This window comes from Gymnogyps californianus, chromosome 11 (assembly GCF_018139145.2).
Source record: "Gymnogyps californianus isolate 813 chromosome 11, ASM1813914v2, whole genome shotgun sequence".
Classification (NCBI taxonomy): Eukaryota; Metazoa; Chordata; class Aves; order Accipitriformes; family Cathartidae; genus Gymnogyps; species Gymnogyps californianus.
Window position 1 is genome coordinate 9,850,821 of NC_059481.1, and position 23,968 is coordinate 9,874,788.

At 35.9% G+C, this 23,968-nt stretch overlaps 1 protein-coding gene across 2 annotated transcripts in view; it reads right to left on the reverse strand.

Moving 5' to 3' along the window:
• UNC13C (unc-13 homolog C) overlaps positions 1 to 23,968 on the reverse strand; it is a 188,418-nt gene that overhangs the window by 128,380 nt on the left and 36,070 nt on the right. Inside the window, exons 4-7 of one of the 2 annotated variants that reach the window (XM_050903121.1) lie at positions 21,328 to 21,406; positions 19,490 to 19,495; positions 12,839 to 12,910; positions 7,502 to 7,721 (exon numbers count right to left, since the gene is read on the reverse strand). In XM_050903121.1, coding sequence (XP_050759078.1) covers positions 7,502 to 7,721; positions 12,839 to 12,910; positions 19,490 to 19,495; positions 21,328 to 21,406 — 377 coding nt within the window. The remainder of the gene's footprint in view (positions 1 to 7,501; positions 7,722 to 12,838; positions 12,911 to 19,489; positions 19,496 to 21,327; positions 21,407 to 23,968) is intronic. The other variant, XM_050903120.1, reaches the window with a different exon arrangement.

A 23,968-nucleotide genomic window follows, 5' to 3' on the forward strand; every position in this document is an offset into this window, starting at 1 on the left:
GTCTGCTCTGTCCTTTGCCTCTGTCACTAGCTAAACTTCAATAATGCATATGTGAATAATTCTTCAAATAATTTCTTAATTTTTTTTCTAAGTCAGCATGACATAACAGTATTTTCATTCCTTTCTCTCTCTTCTTTTGGAGTAAGATCATGCAAGAAACCATACTTTGTTCATTAGGACGAAAAAACCCCAAAATTAATAGAAACTATTTAAACCAAGTAATGTTTCCACCTCATTTTTCAGAGAATTTTTAGTTTGACAATAAGGACATTAATCTAGACTCCTGCTATGCTCTCCCACAGTGGAAATCTAATGAACAGTAGAAAGAAATAGGCATAGCAGCTTCAGACACTTTCTTGACTGCTTCCAGATACATCTCAATATTTGCTGATGCTACCTGCACTCATGGAAAGTTTTTCATTCCTTCCTGGAACAGTGTTCATAAAAAAAATGTTAATTATCACATAAATCCATTTAATGAAGCATTTAAAATCTACTGAATGTAAGCATTCACTGGACTTAAGCATTTAGATTAGTTTGGGACTACCCTAACTGTCAAACAGTTCTGTAACACTGACTTGACATCCTCACTCCAGATCAGCAGTGCACTCTATCCCTTCTTTAAACATCATGTGTGAACAAAGGAGTGCTTCACAAAACTCGGTGTTAGCAGTGGAATCTTCTGATGGCTATTTAAGCCACTCTTCCATGCCCTGTCTCCCAAAGAGTAGACATGACATTATATTCAGGTTGCAGCTGAATAGATTAAAGGGAATGCTTTTCCAAGAATTCTAACACTGGAACCACCCAGGGAATTTCTGCAAGGAATACTGTGTCTAGTAGACACAAAGAAGGTTCTGGAAAGAGTGAGATGGGGATAGAGAATCCTATGAAATCTGATTTTGCAAATTCATCATGCTACGAGTGATGTGAGCCTGCATTACCCTGCTCTTAAGAGCCGCAGGCCAGGGATAGGATTCAAGGGAGAGAATAGTAGTCTCCTTCCTCTTACGAAATAGAAAGATGCAGATGTATTAATAGATATAAAGATCATGGCAGTAGGAAGTAGAGAACCTTCTAACTAAAACCAATATATTTTCAAGAAAGAAAGGTATTGCTTTGCTACAAAGGCTTGTGTCGTGCAGATGGAAAACTAACGACAGAACACAGCTATTGCAGGGTCAGTTCTGAGGCGCAGCAACACTTGCTCTTTGTTGCCGATACATTGGCAATGATCCATAACTCACCCGGAGCATAATATGATGGCATGTTTTTTTTCACAGTACTACCAAATGCCAGTGTTTAAAAAAAAAAAGAAAAAAAAGCAAAAAAAAAAAGCTGATCAGTAGGCACTAAATTGTGATATTAAAACTCAATCATTAGACACCACACCTGTGCTTGTGTGGTATTAAACTTTAGGGCCTTTTGGAAAACTCTTCTTGAGTGACCACCCAAGAAAATAATATATCACAGGTATGGAACAGACAGGTTCCTTTCTCCAGTAAAATTGTCATTATTGATAATTTCAGTAAGTATATGAGGATGGTAGAAGAGATCAAATGATATTATCTATGTGAGAATAAATTCTAGACTGTATTAACCTACGGTGGTTTGTCAGGTTTATCCTATAAAATAAGTCTGGAAAACAAAGAAAATAGGTGATTTGTTGATTTGCCTGAGACATTGAAACCACTACAGCTTTTACTGGTTGGGGGGGGGGGGGGGGTGCAGGGGGGAGACTATAAGGAGACCATGCTGTTACAGGTTTTATTCACAGTTCTTCCCCGGAGAGCTCTGGAGACATTTCTCTCTCTAAAAATCATAATTGATCTCAGAAGCCCTTTAAAAGCCAAAGTGAAGTTCTCATAAAATGTCCTTTGTCTGTCAGAGGAAAGTGTTTCTGATCAATATCTCTACAATACATATTGTATTGGATAACCTCAGTGTACTCTTGAAAAAACAAATGTCCATCTTGCAGTTGGGTGTGGGGAAAGAAACATCAGACTTGTGTGGTCAGAATGGTATTACAAATGTTGGAAGCAAAAATTTAAATTCCTCCAGCGCTAAACAGGCTATTTCAACTCTTGACGAGACTGACTTATGAAGCAAGATGCAAGAATACTACAAATTTTATAATCATTGACACATTACCACTTGCTATAGGTATTACTGAATTTTAGCTCATGTTGTTAAACACTACTCGAGGACTCATGGTACTGAGTGTGACCATCGTCATCATCATTATCACTAGCAGCAGTAAGTACTTTACCCTTCCAAAAGGCTGTGAAAACATCATCCAACTAGCCATCCTCAACTCCTAGGAGGATCAAAGTATTATTGTTGCCTTTAAATGGATAGTAAAATTAAGACAAAATTATGTTGAACAACTTGCTATGCAATTAGAATTCAGATATTTCGATACTGAAGAGGAACATAGTTCCTTCTCTACAATAACATCAAACACCATTATGTTCTTTTGATGGCATTTTTTGCTGAGGCACTCTCAGCTTGCAATGGCTAAAGAAGAAATTATCAACACGTCTTTAGAGCTGGAAAGGGTCATCTTTCAGCGTAAGATCTCAGTGAAGTCTTACAGAACAAATATTTTATGCTTTGTTTTCTTTACTTTTTTCATTGTGTCCTAAGGTTTCTTAGCACATTGGAGGACAAAAAAGAAAGAGAGAGATGTATAGTAAAGTAGGAAGGCATAATGTCATAAGATTGGAAAAGTGTGGGATGAGATACCAGATACCAGTGATTCCAGATTGGCAAAAGGCTGAATTACATGGCTTCTTCAAGGTGTTTTCCATGGCTACTAAATCTTGAGAAATCCTGAAAATCTCTTGGTCTGAGTACCTAATTTTTTTGAATGCAAAAGACCAAAGTTTTAGTGATTAAGAATTTTCCACACTGAAAAATTAGGAATTAGTAGAAAAAGAATTCAACGCTACCATGAAACCAAATACCAGTCAAAGAATTCTCTAGTAATTTCATCACAAAAGAGATGATTGCTGAGCTGCCTGGAAAGCATGACAGGTGGTTCTTGCAAGATGCAGGAAAGCAACATTTTTCATTTTCTCTTATTTTCTGCTCTTCCTTAAAAAGTGCAGATACAACACAATAACCAAATGATAAACCATGGACACAATCTGAATTGCAATAACATATTCCTCTTGAAAACCTTGCTGATTTTTGAGACAGTACAGATAAAATGGGAATATGTGTTAAAATGCAACTTCCTTTAAGTTTTACTGAAAAATCAGCATAGCCTTCTATTTATATTAAATTATTTATTGCAGCTATTTTTACATCCTCTATTGCTGACAGTCTTTCAACAGCTCTTTTCATGCAGTATCGATCAGACTAATTAAGACAATATTGTAACTTATATTGCACAGGAAGTTAACAAGCTCCTTTTACCCTAGGGACTGATACAAACTCAAAATGATTGAAATCAATTCTGATTTAATACTAGAAAGGGATATCTTGTTGAAGATAAGAGGTCTAATGAAAGTACTACTCATTTTTTTTAAACCCAATTTAGAACAAGCTTAGTTATTGACCTTAAAGAGCTTGAGATGTTAATTCATTTCTACAGTCTACATTAGCAATCATTACATATATTAAAAAAAAAAAAAAAATCACAGAAGCTTGGAAGCCAATATGTCCTAGTGATTATGAGATGGCCAAAAGGATGACTGTGATAAAAATAACCATAGTGAACCACATTCATTTCACTTTATGATACTGTTAGCATCAGCTTTCTTAGAAATACATATTTAACCAACTGCACTGGTCAATTCACTTTTTCAATGGAACGTTAAATATTTTTAACATAAATGAAAAAAAGTACACGAACCTCATTTTCAAAGTAGTATAATACTCAAACTCACTGAACAATTAATCTGTTGCAAAAAATATGACAGGATGCTCAGAAACATTTGCATACTAATGGGAAGATCGGGATCCCTTAGGTGTGTTAAATATTTTTCTATCTGCAGTTTGCCTTCTAGAGGTTTACTCTTTCAAGACTCCGTTGTTCAATGTTTCCAAACTGTTTACACCACAGATGACTGCCAATCCTATTTAATTTTTGCAGGCTCTCTCTCAACCTTATCATTTATATATTTGTAAAAATTCTTCAAAGGCAATATGGTGCTCTGAACTATTTGTTACCTTTTTTTGGGCTGGTGATATGGGCCAGGGAACCTCTGGGCTGAGGCTTTCTTCAGATAAGTGAAAAGGAAGATAAAAAGGATACTTTTACTCTGTATGTCTTTTGTAGCTTTTCAGTTTTAGCCAAGATTCAGCTATTACAGGGATAGATACATCTCTCATGCCACCTGCATGGTTGCAGCACCCTGAAAAGCAGCTCAGCTCTTAGAAAGTTAGCAGCAGCTTATTTCCTTGACAGTGGGAAGGGTAGAACAGGAAAAAGCGTGGTCAGCACGTAAACATCACGGGAAGGTGTTTCACCACACAGGGAAAGGATTACTAATTTTGAGTGGTAATAACAGCTCAGCCCTTCCGTGGAGGCATGGCAACATAAACACTTGGAATCAGTTCCTGTACTCTTGCTCAGAAGGAAGTGAACTGTGACCAAACTGGAGGTCATGCAAACGGAAATACAAAGGTATTACACTCAGGCCTAGCTGGCTTGAATGTTGTTTTCCAGTGTGTACAGTGACAAGAAATTTCATCACTTTTAAGAAGCCTCAGAAAGAACAATCTCTCTAACCATTCTCTATTATGAGAAATCATGGACTAGATGAGGATTGCAAGAAACTCGTAACTCTGGTATTGTCAGGGACATGATCTTGGATCTTGCTTTGCTCACAATGCTTTTATAACTGAGTAGAAATAGCTTTGGTAACAACTCCTGTTTGAACTGTGACTCTCTCAAATAGCAGAAATACATTAAAATACTATACATTATATATGCTATCTTCCCACAGGCATCTCAAGAAGATTTCATTTTCACCCTGCAAACTTCTGTAGGAATGAGAAGACAAAGACTTGACTGCTCTTTTCTCTGATAAAAATGAATCCAAATCCTAAGTCAGATCTAAATATTCTTAAAATCAGGGGTGACTGGATGTGAGGTATCTCTTTAGAATGTGCCATTGATCTGTGTTGTGCTGTACTTAGTAGAGTGCACTACAGGACAGATGATCCGTGAGACAGAAATAAATGCCCTTGTCATATCAGACTTCCAATACAAAAAACCTCCCAACTGCCTCTAATGTAATTCAAAAAGGGACTGAATGGCATGCAGTAACTAGGTTGGGAAGCCTGGTGTAATAGAGGAGGGTTTTCACAGATGTTTGGTGAGACAAGAACCACCCAACTAACAGCAACAGAAAGGCTCCTCCAAACAAAGGCTCCTCCAAACAGAAAGGCATGGTTAGGATGCTCATAACCATTTGCTCTTTGCAATACTTCATTACACTACTGTTAAATCAAGATGTCTTGTATATGTCTTACTCATGGAATGAATCAATCCTGATTTTCTTAAATTAAAAATATTTCTGGAACAATACATTAGAACATGATATGCTATTCTGTTAAATCCTCAGAAAGAAAACGTCCCCTTCCAATGGAGAAAGTTTCAGCTATGCTTTATTTCTAGACCATTATGTATGTAATTATGATAGGGGAATTCCCACAACACTGTATAGAATGCTTGATAGTTATCTCTTTGCCACAGAATACAATCAGCATTTTCAGGGAGCAGCAAATGAGAGTCCTAGCAAAGTAGCTCCAAATCCAGCAATAGCCCAATACCTTGAAGAATGTGCAGAGAGTAAGCTTCAATTAGATCCACTGTGATCCATACAGATTTGTTTTGAGGCCCTCCTACAAGATGAATCTCACAATCCATTTTGAGAATATCAGGATCAATTCAGTGCCCCCCCTCCATGTTTTCTTCCTCCTGTACATAAATAGTGCTAAACAAGATGTGCATAAGGGGAGAGATTAAATTTAGGAAAGCTATTTCTACTTCCTACATCAACTTAATGAGCAGTTAGTTGGCAAGTGACTTGCACATATCCTGTTGCCAGCAGAAGTACAAGCTCATCATTCTTTCAATTCATTTTCATGGCTCTAAGTCCAGGTAATATAAGCCAAGTGATTCCCAGCAGAACTAGGGTGTCAAATGACTAACTAAACCAGAGAGATCAATGGACTGATATGCAATTAATTATTTTTAGCAAGTCTTAAAATATACCTAGAATGAAATGGGACAATTAGTCAATAAGATTGAACAGGAACTGACATTATGAAAGCATACCTTCTTTTGTTACTGTCCAGGTAACAGAAGTTATTTGCACTTATTGAAGAAGCTACTCAAGAGTATCGTCTTTACTTTATACACTTTTGAGAACTCACCACCAACAATCATATTAATGCTGCACAATATACTTTTATAATGTTTTCTGTTCAAAGCAAACATTCTTTTCTCACTTGTGAAACTACGTCAAAAGCTTAGCTGTCAAACACAGCCCAGTTTCAACCATAGTGTAGAATCACAATTAAGCACTGTTAAGCAGTTCAATTTAGAAATTTGTCATTGATTATGCTCCATGGGGTCAGTTGCTCTGTGAAATTGTGATTAGTTCCTGAACAATATGAATCTTGAGAATCCATCCCTTGTGACAGCTCCGCACATAGACAACACAGTGGGAAGAAAGAAGACCTGACTGGAATATCTATGTACTTTTCCTACACGTAGAAGCTAGGTAAACCCTCAGGAACATATCAACAGTGAACAATGTGGAGTAACTCCAGAGTTGTACAAGCCTCTTCTATTCCAAAATCAGAATATCAGAAAGTTTGCAGGTCTTGATTTTGTATTGTTTAGAATCTTGTGTAGTAATTGTGTTGTAATTTAGAGTATGGTTTAAATGCACCTCAGATATTTTTGGAGGAGAAAGTATGGTGGCTAGAATCAATTTGGCCAATGAAAAAACAAAGAAAAAGTTTGTTTCACCTTAATTCTAGTCCCAAAGGACTTCCCGACTAATATTTTTTTTCTGTTACACATACATGGTTTGGTATTTTGAAGGGACAAGATCCTATTTACTGTTTCATATTCTTGTCTTATTCTATATTAATAAGACTACAATAAGTATTAGGAATATTTTTTTTTTTGTCTTTGCTTTGACATTTCTTGCGTTCTGAGTTAAATAAAACAAAAGAGGGTTTACGTCGTGTAACGAATTGCTCTGGATGTTGCTATAGGCAGTGGAAAGTAAATAATATACTGATGCTACCACACATTCTTTTGGAACTGACCAGCAACATCTGGCAAGTTCCAAGGACAAAAGCAAAATCAACAGTAGGTATTTCATAAATTGGCTAGCTCCTCAGCCAATGAACATCAACATGCCTTCACTGATTTCTGATGATCTGACGCTTCATTTCAGGAAATATCTGAGTGTACACACAAAATCAAAAGGTGTGAAGTATTGCAAAGCTTTAGCTGTCAGGAAATACTCACTCTGCAAACAGTCAGCATTTAGGAGGTCTTGACACTTCTCATGGCATTTGACACCACATTCAGTGCATCTCATGCCTTGTCTGGCTATGCCCCAAAGTAGACCTTCACATTCATAACAGTATGTGGGAGTTGTAGCTGTCCAAACTTCAAAGTTATGAGGTGTAGTTGACGATATTGGATAGATCAAAGCCTGCAATGTCTTCTTGAAGACATGTATTTTCTGTTGGGTAAGAAAAAAAATAATTAAGACTTCGGTTGAAGTATTGCTTAATACCAGTGAACTGGAGCTAAAGTATATGTCATTACACTTACAACGTTACAGAAAATCAGAATATACATAGAAGTATGAACTAATTTGCAAAATACTGATTTACTCATTTTGCCTTGCACTTTGAAGACAAAAGAACCCTGGATGACCGTTTTGACTGATTACAGAAACAGGAGAGTTAAGTTGGAATCACGTCAGTCAATTAACACAGAATCCTATATATTTTTTATATTTTGAGGCAGAAATTAAAAAATTCATTAGTGTTACATTCATTGATGCATTTTAAGTAACTACCTAACACGTTACTTCTGAATATTTAAATACTTCCTACAGGAACTTAGACACACTGCACAAAATGTACTTCGATTATATATAGTGCTATCCTTTAATACTTAGTGTATATATAATCTCCTCACCAAATAAAAGCAGGCTGATTTTATGGTTCCATTTTGTCTGTATTCCTATAATAGCATACTCACTACTTCCTTTTTAAGCACCAAGATACTTTTTACCTATAAACAAGAATGATCTATACTCTCAAAAATCTGGACTGTTTTAGCTTAGGACCCATGATCAGTTCCAATAGAGGACAATTATCGGATATTCACTGATTAGCACTGCAAACAACCTGAATCTCAGCTCCTTAGTGCTTAATAAGGTGAAAACAAAGCAGTCCTTGAAGTTTTGTATATAAAACATAGGCTTATATAGCCACAATGGTCTGGTTTCTTTATTTGAGCTTTGTTTGCAGGCACCCAGATCTTCTAAGTCCAGTTGATTTATTGGGAATAAGAAAAACTCAGCAGCCTGTAGGCAGCACTCAGCACCACACAAAAATATGACCTTGTGTTTTTTGGGGTTTTTTTTCCCTACTAAATGCACACATGGCTGCCATGAATGTATTAGAAGTTCAAGACCTGTTCCCTTATAAATGAATAAATTGTTTCTTTTAGAAAGAAGAAACCATATTAAAAGAGGTAGCACAGTGGGAAGTGAGATATTTCTGGAAGTCTGTCTGTCCTACCATCTCTTCACCTTGTGTGGATATAACGCAAAATAGCTGTAATGCTGGCTGCGTAGCTGTAGCAAACTGGGGAACAACATTTTGGCATTTGTGTGGTTTGTCCATATGAGCTTTAACATCACTGCCACAGTTCTGATAGTATAGAAAGCAAGACTAACTTATTCAGTTAAGCATTTGTTAACACTCCCATAATTTTAATATTCAGTTGTGGTAAGTATATGCCAAATGCAAGATATTAGCCTGTCTAACAACACGCTGACATGCTCTTGGTTTTATGTATCTGCACCTCCGCTCAAACATGTGTGATATTCTGCTAATAATAAATTGTCTGATAAAAAACCCCATATATTTGTGTGCCTGTCTGCATAATGTTGCACAGAGCCATCAATTAAAGGACTTTTGCTACCATGGGAAAACCATTACCATGTAGCCATAAATCTACTGATTCATAGGTTCAAGCACTACAAATAACAAAAACAAATGTTAAGTAGCTTAGGCAGCAGCAGCTCTTATTGAAGTTCATAGTGACATGCTAAAAACAACATCCATCCCGTGAAGCCTGGCCAAACAAATGTGGTCAGGCATTTCATGGACATTTGATCCTAGTACCTCTGAGAACACTGTAGAACTAAACTAAGAAAAGAAGCTGATATAGCAGGAAAGACTAAAACAAATATTGAATTGGTCTCCAAGGTGCTTTCTTAGCCTATCCTAGACAATTAGCCATCTAGTAACTCCTCTGAAAGCAAGCAAAGGTCTGCACTCTTTTGATTTGGCAGACCCTAAGAGGGACTGGGCTAGTCATGGCCACCTAGCTTGGCAAACTTCATCTTTGTGCGTTTCTCCACCCTCTGTCTGCCATGTCACAGCTTACCAGCTACAGGGATCAGAAAGCAAACTTCATAACCTAAAGTGAATTTATGCAGCTTGTTGAGGAATCATGTTTCTCAGAAACCACTAGGTCTTTGAAGATTCCTTTGCAGATTGCACTCTTGCACTCCTGAACTCTAGTAGTATCAGTACAAATCCTACTCTTTCACCCTGTTCAGCTTCACTGTTTTTTCACAGTATAAATCATTTTAGAATTTTGCCAGTAATTTATATCTATTTCTGAAATGGTAGTAAGTAATGAAATGGCCCAGCTCAACAGGCCTTAAAATAAACATCTGAGGGTAAATGAAGTTTTCGGCTGAAAGACAAAATTTGTAGATTGTTTTTGCTGCTGAACATGATTTTTCCCCTGTTGTTAATAAAGCAAACTACAATTGTAAAGGAGAATTTTATTTATCTTACTGTCTAGAGGCTTTCATTCCTAATACTCTTCTCATTTTAAATGTATCTATTATATGCATTCACTGAGCTCTGGGCATGGCACATTTAGCACTGTTAACATATAGGAAGATTATTTATTTATCTGCTTATCATATGAAGTGAAGTTTATTTCTGTTATATACTACTTGAGATACTTTTTCAATGTCATCGATGTATTATTTTCACAAACTTGCAGCTCTGTCTCTTTGTTCAACAAAGCAATTAAATGAATGCTCAACTGAAAGCATACGTTTAAGCGTCACTGAAGTTAAAACTTTGACACTGCTTAAAATGTCTTTGGATCAGTGCCTGAGAACATACAAACTCACTATGTCATGAATGTGTTATACCAGAAGGATAGCAATGTTGGGTGGCAAAGCTCAAAGCATTGAACCTCAGGTTTTAATTTTTGGAGTAAGTGGTGTTTGATTTTTAATAAAAGGCATTAGTTCAAAGAATTTCCATACTGAATCTAATCAGTCAAATAACCTGTTTCCATCAGAGTTGCTAATATTCCCTCCAGAAAAGGTTGAGGGAGAGTAAAAACCAGAAGAGCCTTAATCAGAGGAATAAGTTGCCCAAAGGGGATTTTCGTCCTTAACTTTCATCGGTGAATGCAATTCTTCATTTGGTTTTGTGCAGAGTATCTGCAGAGTTCTTTTATGCCTGAAAACGTCTGTTCTTTTTGTTTTCAAATCTTGCTCTACTCAGTTTTAATGATGCCTTCGGGCATTAAGTTCTGCTGGCTACTTACAGACCAAGTAGGAAAGTATTACCTTTCACTTGTTTTAAATATTTTGCAAGTGGTTTTACTGGCTGTACCATTACATTTATCCTCGAAAGAGTACCCACTCCCTTTAATATGTTTAGTGAGGGCTGGTGTAAGACAGGCTTCTCTTATCCACCTCTTCTCTGAATTAGCTTTTTACATTTTCTCATCAAATGAACTTTTACATATCTAAATTATATTTGTTGTCTGCCTTTGGACTTGTGTTTTTATTTAGAGATTTCTTAAGAAATAGCTGTTACTGGCATACAATTTTCCATATGGCCTGGTTCAAATGGAGGCCAAAGAGTATAATGGCATAAAAATACATTCAACTTATTTTTGCCTTTCCATGTCTCCTGAATCATAGTTCAGTAGTTTCTCCTGATTGACAGCAAGCATTGGAGAAATATTTGCATTGAGCTGTCCACTGGGATTTGCTGCCTTCTTTTTTCCTCCTGAACAGTACCACTTAAGTCAGACTCTATAAGTGCAGTCCAAATTATTCCTTCTTCTGCATTTGTTGGCAATTAATATTATCTCCAAAACTTGCACCTTTAGCCCTCCAAAGTCACAGCCTGGTAGTTTTTGCATGAGGGAAGGCAAGTAAACGAATAGTTGAACCTGTATTTATTGTCATAAAAGGTAGTAATACTTACAAATGGTTTTATCTGTTCGTTTAGTAGACATCTTTTAGTAAAGCATATGGAGTATCTTAGGGTCTTTTAGTGAACTTAGATATTTTTGTAGCAGCTATAACAGATGGAAAAAGTCTTTATTTTGCACCACTTGCATGGCATAAGTTTGTTCTCTATAATTTTCACTCAGCCTTTAACTTCTTTTTAAGATTCCATCGTTCTCCTTCGTTCTATCAACCTTTGTTGCTATTTTGAGATAACAGAACAAAATAACTACTGCTTCTGCTGAAAGATCATTTCAAACACCAGCTGTTTCCTACCTCATCAATCCACCCCTGAGCACTACCAAATTGTTCCTTTATGATTACCATATAAGCATAGAAAGTTCACAATATATCAGAGAAGAGCGATGGACGTGTGTATACTTGTGCTATGGGTTTCATTTCCCAGAATATCTATCAACATATTCTGCTCTTCCATTCTTCTACTATGGAGCTTAACAACAGTGTAAGGAAAATTCAACACTTCATTTTTTTCAGTGTAGGATATATTCTAGAAGGCTATGTTTGCACTAGCAATTTAAGAAACACCAAAGGGGTCTTTATTCCTTCAAATTTAGTGCTTTTGCTTAGTTCAGCCATGTAAACCTGCTTGCATCACACTAAGTATTCCTAAAGAAAAGGGTACCTGTTGTGTTTTTGCTTAAAATAAATTTCTTTTGCAAAATGTAAGTGAAGTCAATAATGGAAAACCACAACACACAAGATTTACTAGCTATGAGAATATGATTTTTCAAAAGATTCTCCTGGTCACTTCTTGTATGAATTAAATATTTCTTCATCTCAAATCACATGTGTTATTAGCAAGAGTTACATTTACAAAATCAAATAATGTCCCAGCCACCTATAAGGACTGGGGAAAAAAAAAAAAAAAATCACACAGAAACCTTCTTGCAGAGTCCTGTCATTCTAACTGTACTCATGGTGTGATGAAGACAGATGCTGAAAGACTGCAGTAAAGCATGGTGCAGCTGGACAATTGAAATAAAAGGTTTCCCCAAGTAGCTACTTTGTAAAACAAAGGTTTCTTGCTTAGTCTCTTCTGACTATCACGGATGTGAGACAGCAGAAGCAAACCTGGTTTTGTCACTGTGGATCAGGCAGCAAATTCTGCTCAAGATCCCTGAAAGTTCCTACACAATAAACGGAATGCTTATACGCCCAGTTTTATCCAATTTGGAGTGTCTAAGGCTGAAATAATTTCTAAAAAGCTTTGAACAAAAATTTCTCCATTATTTAAATGACTTAAACCTGCCATTCAAAGCACTTACCATTTCATCATTGTTTATGGAGGTCCGGATGAGCATGGCCATGGAAATACCAGATTTTCGAGCTGCAAGTGTCTGTTTAAAGCAAATGCAAAACTGTTAAAAATTATACTAGTAACTCCAGTTGTTGAATCTAACGGAAGGCAAGTAGTACTTGATTATGCTGTTGGATTTAAGCAAAACTGTAGGAGTTACAAAAAATTCTAGTTAATGTTTGCAGCACACAACTTTTAAGGTTTCAGTACATAATGCAAGCACACTTTCCATCATCATTACTGTTTCTTTCAGCAGTGCCTAGCTGAACTGCCATTTCTAATATGAAACCTGTTATTCAGAGGTTTAGGACTCAGTTTTTTTAAACCACAGGCTGTCACTGTTTTTCTGCTTTGCCAACCAAATTAATGTGGTACAAGGATAGGCATCCTGCCCTAATTTGGAAGCTGTCTGTGCCTGCAGCAACATGGGAGATCATTTTGTAATAGTCTTATGGTTCAAGTTGTCAGTCTGGATAATTTTTTGTAACTCACTAAGCATTTTTAAACTGTGTGTATGTATATAAAATGCTACTTGTCTTAAATAAAAAGTCTTTGGGAAACCTAAAAGTAATTTTTTCCTTAAAGACAATATTCATTCAATACTATTAATAGCTATATGGAGAAATACTCTGGTTGTTGGAGGGAGGAAAAAAGGCTGGAACTCTGTCTCAATCTGTCCTCTTTTGCTCACATGGTGTGATGGGTATATGAACATCTTCCAGTTCTGAAGACTATGTCCCTGGTTGTAGAGACAATCTCATTTGCTCTAGTATAGTACATACAAAGGCACTCAAATTAAAATATTTTTAATGTACAATAAACAAGGAAATTTCATCTTCCTTACTGCAATATCCCTGTAATTTAAATGGGTCCTTGAGAATTAATTAGAGAGTCTAATGATTAGAAGGAAAAAGACCCTGGGGAAATGAGTTCTGTGTGTTTTCCAAACAACATTTCAACTCTGAATATCACTTCTGCTATCCGTAGTCCTTTTGGCCTGACAGAAACAGATAAGATTTATTCCACTGTACAAAATATTAACCATAACACTGCTATGTTACTGTATTTTACCTGCAAAATCAGGCTCATGCATCCTTCCCCCATTCTAAATTATTCCAAGTGTCCCTGTACACTTGTGCTTTATCTCTGTTCTTCTGTAGTCCAGCATCTGCTTTGTCATACATTGCTGCCCTCATAATCTAGCAGTGTGAGGATGATCGATTATACCACCCACTAACCACAAGATTGTTGCCTTTGTTGTGAGGATAGAGATTTTCACCTTACTGTGAACTGGGTCTCTGTAGTCCACCATTATAGAGCTACTACAGCAACAGTTTCAATGATATTTTGCATATGACATTCTTATTTTTGTGAAATACATACTGGGTCAGAAGCAATTTAGGCTTACATCAGCAGAGGAACTGCATCATTAATCTTTGGATGGAGAGACAATTTGAATTTCTTCCCATTTTATAATTTTAAACACTGACATAATCTAAATTGATTTTTTTTTTTATTTAGAGGTATTAAGACTGTTAATTTTTATTTTAAATGTTCACTTTCCCCTGAGAACATACCCATTCAATTTTCAATAAGTTTCCCTTGATAATAATTAAACTTGCAGATAGGCACAAAATTATTAATCTTGTGAAACCAATTATAGGGTAAGAAGTCATCCTTGGCACAGAAATATTTGATTTATCACTGTCCTATTACAGTTAATATAGGATGCAAAGAACCTCCTCTTTTTTTCTTTTAGACCCTCAGCAGTTTACTAAGCCTATGCCATTAATTTGCTATCAATATTCCCACTCTGTTATTAATAAGTAAATAATTCTGTTTGCTTCTCTGTGACCATCTTTTCCTTCTGTTTCTGTGAATATGGGAAATTCCATTGGTGTGCACCAGTGAGACTCACAAAGTGACAGGAAAGATTAAACAGAGCCCAAGTTTTGCTTTTTCAAACTTTTTGTGACAAAACCTAATGCTACAGGACCCACACATCAAAGTGAAAAACGGCAAGCAAAAATGTGTGGAGAACATTAAGGAGAAAAGAAACAATTTTCATAATCAGTAGAGTTTTAGGTTTAAAAAGATTCATTTTAAAAGCTCCCATCTTCTGATCCCTCTTAAAGCATAGGTTTCTTCTCAAAGTCTTGGAAAGCAGCCATTTACATTTACTTGCCTGCAGTATGTTAGTTTTATAGTTTTGACCTCTAGTCTTCGTGTCCCTTATACTTAGAAGGTGATTGGATCCTTTTAGGTCTAAAATACACAATCCTAGCCATTCCAGGCTACAGAGCAATGTGGACTACTTGTCAGAGCAGGAATACAAAGGGCATAACAACATTAACCTTGAATATAGGGTAGTGAATGCTACTGTGTTCTGTCCTCCAGCAATATATCAAGGTACATGAGCCAGCAGGAGAACTGCAGTTTCATGCTATCAGTATAAGTCAATAAACAGATACTATTTCCTGTGAGAAAAAGGAAAGTAGGGAAGCAATTTTGATCCTGTCACATGTCCTTGAGGCCCAGTTCTCCTAAGGGCTACTCCTGGAATCACGTAGCTTAACCATTTTGCTCCTTAATCAGAAATGTGTCTAAAATCATAGTACAGTGTCCTATATAAAATAACAAAGCCTAATAGGAAACAGATAATTAGGCTGTTCTTAATAAAGCATTTGTCATGTTGGAAGGATAATAGAAGAAAGTGATATCTAGAGGGATTTATGATAAACCAGTAAAGTTAACAGTCATGGATTAAATTTACAGGGATTTTAGTGAAAAAACTCACAAGGATTATTTCCATTTATCTATCACTGTCAGAATAAACTGCATCTTCAAGAGAAAGCCCATAAATAAAACGTTTCTGTTCTGTAGTTGGTGATAATTCAACAGCTTGAACCACTGAACAAACACAGAACAGTGTCTGTTCTTAAGGATGGAATGAAGCAAGGAGGAGTGAGTATTCTGGAAAGAAGAATGAAAAATGCTGCCAGACTAATTTATGGGAAACAAAGTGATAGGTTATGAATGTAGCAAGAAAACTTTTCCCCCTACTGCCCTTCTGTTTTTAAATAGTAGCAAGGAAGAAAGGTAAGTGCAGCTAATCATCTGGAGTCTCCAGGAAGGAAGTCCAAATTGCCAGAGCATCAAAAGAACAGGGTGAGCAACAGGAACCTGAAACCTTTCACTACTCTCCTTTAACAGGACACAAGACTTGTTCAGGAGTTTACACTTGCTTACCCTCTCAAACTCAAGACATTCAGATGCTACCTCATGTCTTTCCTTATATGAGAATTTGACCTGCAGAGTGTAAAGAACTCTATGTAGGTACTATTGCATCATGAACATAAGGACAAATTTATTTTAAAAAAACCCAACTCAATAAGAGGAGATGATAAAGCAGAACATCGTCTATTTACTTTTAAAATGTTTTTCCAAAACCCTGCTACAGGATTTAAAATAACTTAGTCTCCTTTGTGCTCAAGTCCTTTTAGATGCCCTAATAATTTGTATCTACACTGTCTTATGTATTACGTCCAAATTTGCCTTAGCAGCTTAAATAAATAGATTAATATAATTAGAAGTCATTCTAGCAAAAACATTGAGAAGTGGTAACCATAAATAAAAGAGAATGAGACTCAAGATACAATTAAATGTTAAATGAAAAATTGTGTGGGTGAAAAAAGAGCCCCCTGCCATGATGAAATAAAAGAAAGCTGTGTTTTGAGCAACTAAAGTAGCAGGGAGGAAGAAGCAGTCAAGCTAACATTTTGCAACTGTTCATGAATGCTGGCTGTGTCATACAATACTCGTTCCTCTGTTTTTAGAGGGTTTCAGTTTTCCCGATCATCTTCTCCTTCATCATTTTTTTTTCTTTAAAAGAATCTATAGACTGCTATCACCAGGAAAAAAAAAAGAGCTGAAGACAAAATATTTGTTGCCACTTTACAAATACTGTTATATTTTTAATGCAATGTAAAAGTTACCCCCAGAGGTGAATCTGACAAAAACCACACTGTTTTCAGCATTTAAAAGCTGCTCAATTTCAAAACTGTTTCTTTTTGAGCAACTACAGGTAATGTATGAAGGCCAAGTTGGATGGGGCTTTGAGCAACCTGGTCTAGTGGAGGGTGTCCCTGCCCATGGCAGGGGAGGTGGAACTAGATGATCTTTAAGGTCCCTTCCAACCCAAACCATTCTATGATGATTCTGTGATCACTTTAGGGATCTTGACTTTATTATTTTGAAAGACAGATTTGTACTCTGTTGCTTGGGGGTAGGGGGAGGCGGAAAGGAAGGAGGAAGAAATCACTCAAAAGGAAACAAGCTACTGTCTGAAAGTACTTACCCCTTCCCGTAATTTTTCTATTAAAAAAGTTCATGTCTGATCCTGAAATGTTCAACAGGACTGTAGTATTAAGCCCAGAAAACAGATTTAGAAAGGAAATGGCAACTCAGCTTAACTACACAATCATTACTGGACACCAATGTAATACCATTTACTTTTTCTTCGTATTTGTTTTCTTAGCACAGACACAACAGCATGCCCTGTCCAGCCTCTAAGATCATTCTGAATATTAAGATTAGTCAGAAATGGCATGGAAAACAACAAAACCAAACAAGTTCATTAATAATGTCTTAATTTCCCCACAACTAATTATTAATTCCTGGAACACACAGATGTGAAATAAAGAAATGTAATCATATTATTATGATTTCCATTTAGTAGAATTTAAAAAAACCCCACAAATATACAAATACTGTTTGATTATTTTTATGGTTTATCTGTTTAATGTATGAATATTAAAATATTTAATCCAACTTACCTATTAATGATTAAAGGAGTTAAAAAAATGGACTACAAATAGCAGATTTAATGTAAAATAGTCCAGACATTTAGCTTTTATCTAATGAATACTCTGGCAATGTACAAAAACGGAGAAGATGGCAGCTCTAATTTATATGAATGTCTTCAATCATAAAAGATTTTAAACCACCATAATCCAGTTCTAGTCTCTATAAATGCTTTTGTTGTGGAAACACATAAAAAGAAGTATCAGTGCATTCTTGTTTTAGCTGAAATGGGCAGTTGTTTCATCTGGTGTGTTTACTTCAACAGTATGAACCAAGCAGACTGTTTTACAACAGCAGCAAGGATTCACAAATTATTCTTGTGTTCTTATAATCAAATGATAAAGCTAAGTAATAACGTATTCTTGAATGATCAAAAGAAGAAATTTGCCTGACTATCGTGATTGTACAGTATAAAGTCACCTTTAAATCAAATTAAACCAGGAATTTTCTAGAGTTTTCATAATATTTGAAACGACGACTTGCATTAACAGAAGCAAAGACTAAAGCATAGTGAGACAGAAAAATAGAGCTAGCTATCTTTGCCTATCACTGGGCAGATCAGCACACCTCTTTGGCCACTGTGAGTTCAGTACTTCTAACCTTCACTGTAATTATTGCTATTTCTCTCCCTGGTTGTAGTCCCACCTCAAACAAAAGCTCTAACTAGTACAAAAGAGAGAACACGTTTGTTTAAATGTAGAAGTTACAGCAATTACATCAGCAAGCGTCCTCGACACTTTTTTCTGACTCCACATTAAACAGAGGTCTGTTCAAGCTCTCTGTATTGTTATTCAAACAGCTCTCTGTATTGTTACTCCACTTGAACCCTCATTTCTCCTTTCATTGTCTTTCCCTCCTATATCAGATATATGCTACTAGAACTCTAACAATGACCCATAGTGAAACTCATGACTGCAGCAAAGAGAACTGTTCCTGTAGATGGATTTTGACTACCTTATCCTCTCTAATGACTCAATCCAAAACAAGCAGGGAAAGCAGTGAGTCCCAATGCATTAGTGAAAAAAATTATCTCAGATATTTGGGAGAAAGAGAACTAGCAAGGCTGCTGTTGAAAACTGGATTTTTCAAAATATGAATTTATGGAACCAAATGGGAGTCAAAGATATCATCTTAAGATGTACATAATTTTGATAAACCGTATATTGAGATACTATACTGAAAGCATGGAAACTAACGCAGAGAAACTGGAAGTGCAGAGGGACTAAGAAAATATGGAGGGACCTTTACAAGTGCCAAAGTCGGTGGAAAAAGAAAATATTTCCATGAGTCATTAATTTAGTTATCAGAAAAAATTATACCATAGTACCTATGAGTCTTTATTTGCTTTGGGAAATTCACCTTTTACAAGAGAGATCAAAGAATTTAGTTGATTGATACAAGAGGATTTAAAAGCAGGGAACACTTTCAACTTCTCTTTATCTAGGTATCTAAGGCTGTTCAGTTCCACAGGGGAAGCATCACGACTGAGTCCTAAACAATCTGCTTGTATCACTAGAAAGGATATTTGGAATACACAGGTAACTTTTTAACATAAACTTGTTCTAATCATTTTGGCACATATGATGCAGAGGACAAGACATTCACATAAGGCACAACTTCACTTAGGATTAAATTCCTGGTCACAAAATAGTTTTTCTGTTTTCCAATAAAAGGTCATCATAAAATATGACATTCATTAAATCCTTAAGAATGATTATGAACATTTTAGAACATTTATGAGTATAAAAGCACTTACCATAGCCTGAAAAATCCAGCCAAGATAGGAAAGAAATTATAAAGAATATTAATAACTTGTCAGATTTATTGCAACAACAAAAAAAGATATCAAATGACATCTATTTAAGTCAGTATCAGAAGAGTCTAGTACTCATTTCTAGCAATATTATTCCCATTTTTCTGAAACACTCATGTAAGTAAACATAAAAAAAGATAATTTACAATGTATCAGATCTTACAAGGACTTGAGAATTAAGTTACTGAGTTAAATGAGGTATTTTGGAATCAGCTTATTACAAGATCAGAAGTCGCAGGAGATTGCTTAAAATGCACATATCTTCAAATATAAATAATCTTTCAAAGAGAAGATGACCTACACTAAGTCTGAAATGAGTTCCTCTTAAGTTGGTAAAATTGTTTTAGGTTTACAGTTGCAGAACTGAATTGTAATATAATTTACTATTTTAAAGAAGTATATAGTTAAAGAACATATAGTTAAGAGCTATACTGTAAGTCCATAATGATTAAATTCCAGAATAAATTTCAGTTTTAAAACTCTGCAACTTACACTTATTAAAAGTAGAATTCCTTCAAGAGGAGTTATCCTTCGATGACTGGACAGTAAAGTAGTAATCATTACATAGTAATCATTGACATATTAGAATACTAAAATGAAAGTTTTTTCCCACCATTCAAAATGTGAATTTTCTTTTTTGTTTCACTTTGATAATTATTATGTTTTTCAGAGCGAACAGTTAATATTAAGATTCTGATGTCTTAACTCGTTCTGAGCTATACCTGTCTGTAAACAGTTCCAACAATTAAGAATAAAGCAAAGTGCTATTTAATATGCATAAGTATCATAACATGGCTGTAAATTATACTCATGTATAATACAACTTATAGTGGAGCGGCTACTGTTAAAAAGCTGGTTTCAATGAATGCAGGCTCTACTATGTCATAAATTGCAACTTTTCATTGATTTCAGAAGGAATTCTACTCTAAAATGGTTGCTCTGCTTTCTCTTTGTGACTGTTCAGATAGTATGCTATACCACTGTAGAGTAACTGAAGAGAATACATTGAGCAATAATTTGGCAAAGACTGATCTTTTGAAGACAACTATAGTAATTGTTTACTTTGGCTGACTCCCCATCGTTTGTTTACAATGAGAAATTGGTTTGGGGGCTCACCACCATCAGAGACTAAATACATATTTTATTGAATTATGAATTCTATACTTCAGGAAAAGAAAAAGAGAAATGTGAATTGCACTTGAAATTCTTCAGAGCAGAGAGATTCTACTTAATCTTATTTAGACTGGAAGTCAGAATAAATCTCAAAGGAACTGCCATTCTTTTCATCTTTCTGAAATTTACTTGCCTAGATTATTATTTTGTCTACAGTGACTGCTAAAATAACATACCTCATCTTGTACCAAAAGTATACATAAATCTTTGGAACATTCGTAATGAAATAGGGTTGCTTTTTAAAAGGAACTTTCTTCCTCTTTCAGTATCACAATAAATCAAGTCAATTGGTATCCCAAGCACTCAATAACAGTTGTATTCATAAGCTAATTCAACACAAAAATGAGTAGTTTATTATTGCACGAAATGCACGTTACCTGATTCCACAAGTAATATCTAAATATTCGATGAGATATTCAGACTTACCTAGTACATTATAACAACTGCATCATTGACTTTAACTGGCCTCAATCCATTCTCTCAAGATACCTTTTTTCCATAAAACAATTGTTGCCTAACTGTCATTCATATGCACAATAGTAATTATAAGAAAGTTCTAGACAGCTGACAAATGAATCAACAGTTTCATGGCATCACAAGTTACTTACCACATCTCGAACAATGGGAAAAGATTTCTTTCTACGCAGGTCTGGCATACTATCAATTCCATACAGCCCCCGGCCAGCACTGTAGGAGATGAAAAGGCAAAGAAGAAAATAAAAACCTAGAGCTTACAAGTTTGCAGCCTTAAGAACTGCTTATAATATCTAAATTTACAGTTAAAATCAAAATATAGCAGTTATCAGCTAAAAAAGGTAAGTGTTCTCATTCTTATGATAAATTAACGAGAGTGTTCTTGGTGTGGCTGACTTTTTGTCCTGGCATTCACCCAAAACAAAGAGTAGCTGAAAGGTTGCTTAATACCTCCTAAAACTTTTTACCATGGATTTAAAAGTTATAACGGTAGCTTTCCATCAAAAGGACTTGTATATCTGGTAGTCGAGATGGAGCTCAACATTGTACAGGATATCAGTGTTGTCATAAATTTGATACAATGAGCAAAATATCTAACTAAATACATAATCACATCTTCTCAGAGTCCCTGTGAATGTGGAAAACAGACCTTGTAACATTTTAAGATAATTCCATGGTGACCATCATTATTTTCTCTTGCCTGGTTTAAGCTTTTTCATTAAGCACATATTTAAACCCCATATTAGATCTCACATACAACTTGGAAACAACAGCAAAGAACAACTTGGAGCCACTTCAAAGAATAAAAGACTGATACACCAACAGGATTTAAAAGAATACATACTGATCCAGAAACAATCTGCCTTATTCTTCCTGACTCTTGAGAATAGGTAACACAGGTATTATCCTCCTGAATTTTTTCCATAGTGGATGTTGGAAGATTGCTATATACCTTGTCAGATCTAATTCAGAGATACTTTGAGATTCTCAGAGAAGCTGGGATACCACATTTTTCAAGACCCAACATTTTCCCCTCCATGCTCCTTCTGTTTGGTGCTGTCTCAAGTACCCTTTTCAGTTGTTCTTATATTTCTATCTCTCTACGTATAAAAAAAAGTACGTCACAGCAAACAGTCTGTCATCTGAAAGCCCTCATTTTATTTATATGCATCACAATTATTGGGTGAAAAGGGATTTAACTGAAATTAGTGACAGAATTTTCACTTCCTTCTGAAGGGTCAGTACTTTGTCCCAAATACTCCTCCGCTGACTTGAGGATTACAATCCTCCCCCACTAGTAGAGTTGACAAATTCCATATTTATTTAAGCCAAGACTCTGGCTGATGATTCCTGTTGGATATAGATGTTACAGTTCCACAGCTGCAGCTAAATCCAAAAGGAATTATGAATCAGAGACCTCAGCTATCATGATTTACTCCCTGGCATATTGATATAAGCTGAAATCAATGCTGGGTTATGCTAATATGCCAGACTGGAAGCAGTTCAGGGACAGACATCTCCCTCTACTCTGATACCTCCACTGCTAATATCTTCAAGATGAATCAATGCAAGCCAACGGAACTCATAAATCAGAACTCCAAATAATTTAAGAGAAGTGAAATACATGAATAGGTGTTACAAAAAAGGACACCAACTCTGGTTTGAGCAATCTCTGAATTATAAGCTATTAGAAGACTAGAAGGCTAGGAGAGTATCCTAGGGAAATGTCATCTTATGCTATGCTTACTCTTCTCTGACAATTTCCTGGGTATCTGCTTTTGGCCACCATCAGGAGAAGCAGGATGCTGGGCTAGATGGACCTTTGGTCAGACTCTGTATCACTGGGGTTGGTTTGCTTGTTTGTTTTTTTGGTTGGTTTGTTGTTGGGGTTTTTTATTTGTTTGTTTTGTTTTTAAGGCAAAGCCTACAATAATTTCTCTCTCTCACTTGGAATAAAATGGGTTTCTATTTGGTCCCCTTACTATTCCACAGGATTCTGGAAGAAATGGACACAGCAACAGACTGGTAGTATTTATTTCCATGCTTTACTTTCAACAGATGCAGAGCAGAAAATTTACTTTCTTGGAGTGTGCTTGAAAGGGGACTTGAAAAGTTCAGCTTGGGTGAAGCTTAACTGAACTAAAATCAGAGGAGAGGAAAGGTAAAATGGCATAATGGCATCTATATTGTTGGGCGCATTTGTTCACTTTCTGTTCAATAATTGTCATACTTTGAAGTTCTGGTGAAACTTTATCTTTGGCAGTATCAGTACTACAGACAGGTCCAGCTTCTGGTCTGCAGAGAGATGGGGGTGCTTTCTTGCCCAAAGTCCTGTCTCTGAGACACAAGCACAGTTACACCATAAAAGAGTGATGAAATTAATAAAGCAAATCTGGGCTAACAGACTACTTAGTGGGCAGCCCTCCAAGTAGAATAAATTGCAAAAGGAATTTGAGAAGCTATCCTTAAGGTCAAAGACTACTTTTCCGTAGCAGGGGACAAATCCCTTAGATGGAATAAAAAAAATAAACTTATGAAACCACAAAGTGGAAACAAACATTTGGGGCAAAACCAATACACATTGTGGCATGGATAACACCGAAATCTGTGCTTTGGATGCAAGAGATCAATTAGCATCAAGGGAACTGTTAACTGTTAAAGCTAATACTAGAAATAATGAGTCAGAAACTGCACACTCCAGTCCTGCAGATTGTGTTACTGTGATGAAGCACTCATCACAGCTGCCAAATATTAAAGCTCAAAAGTAAGTTAGAT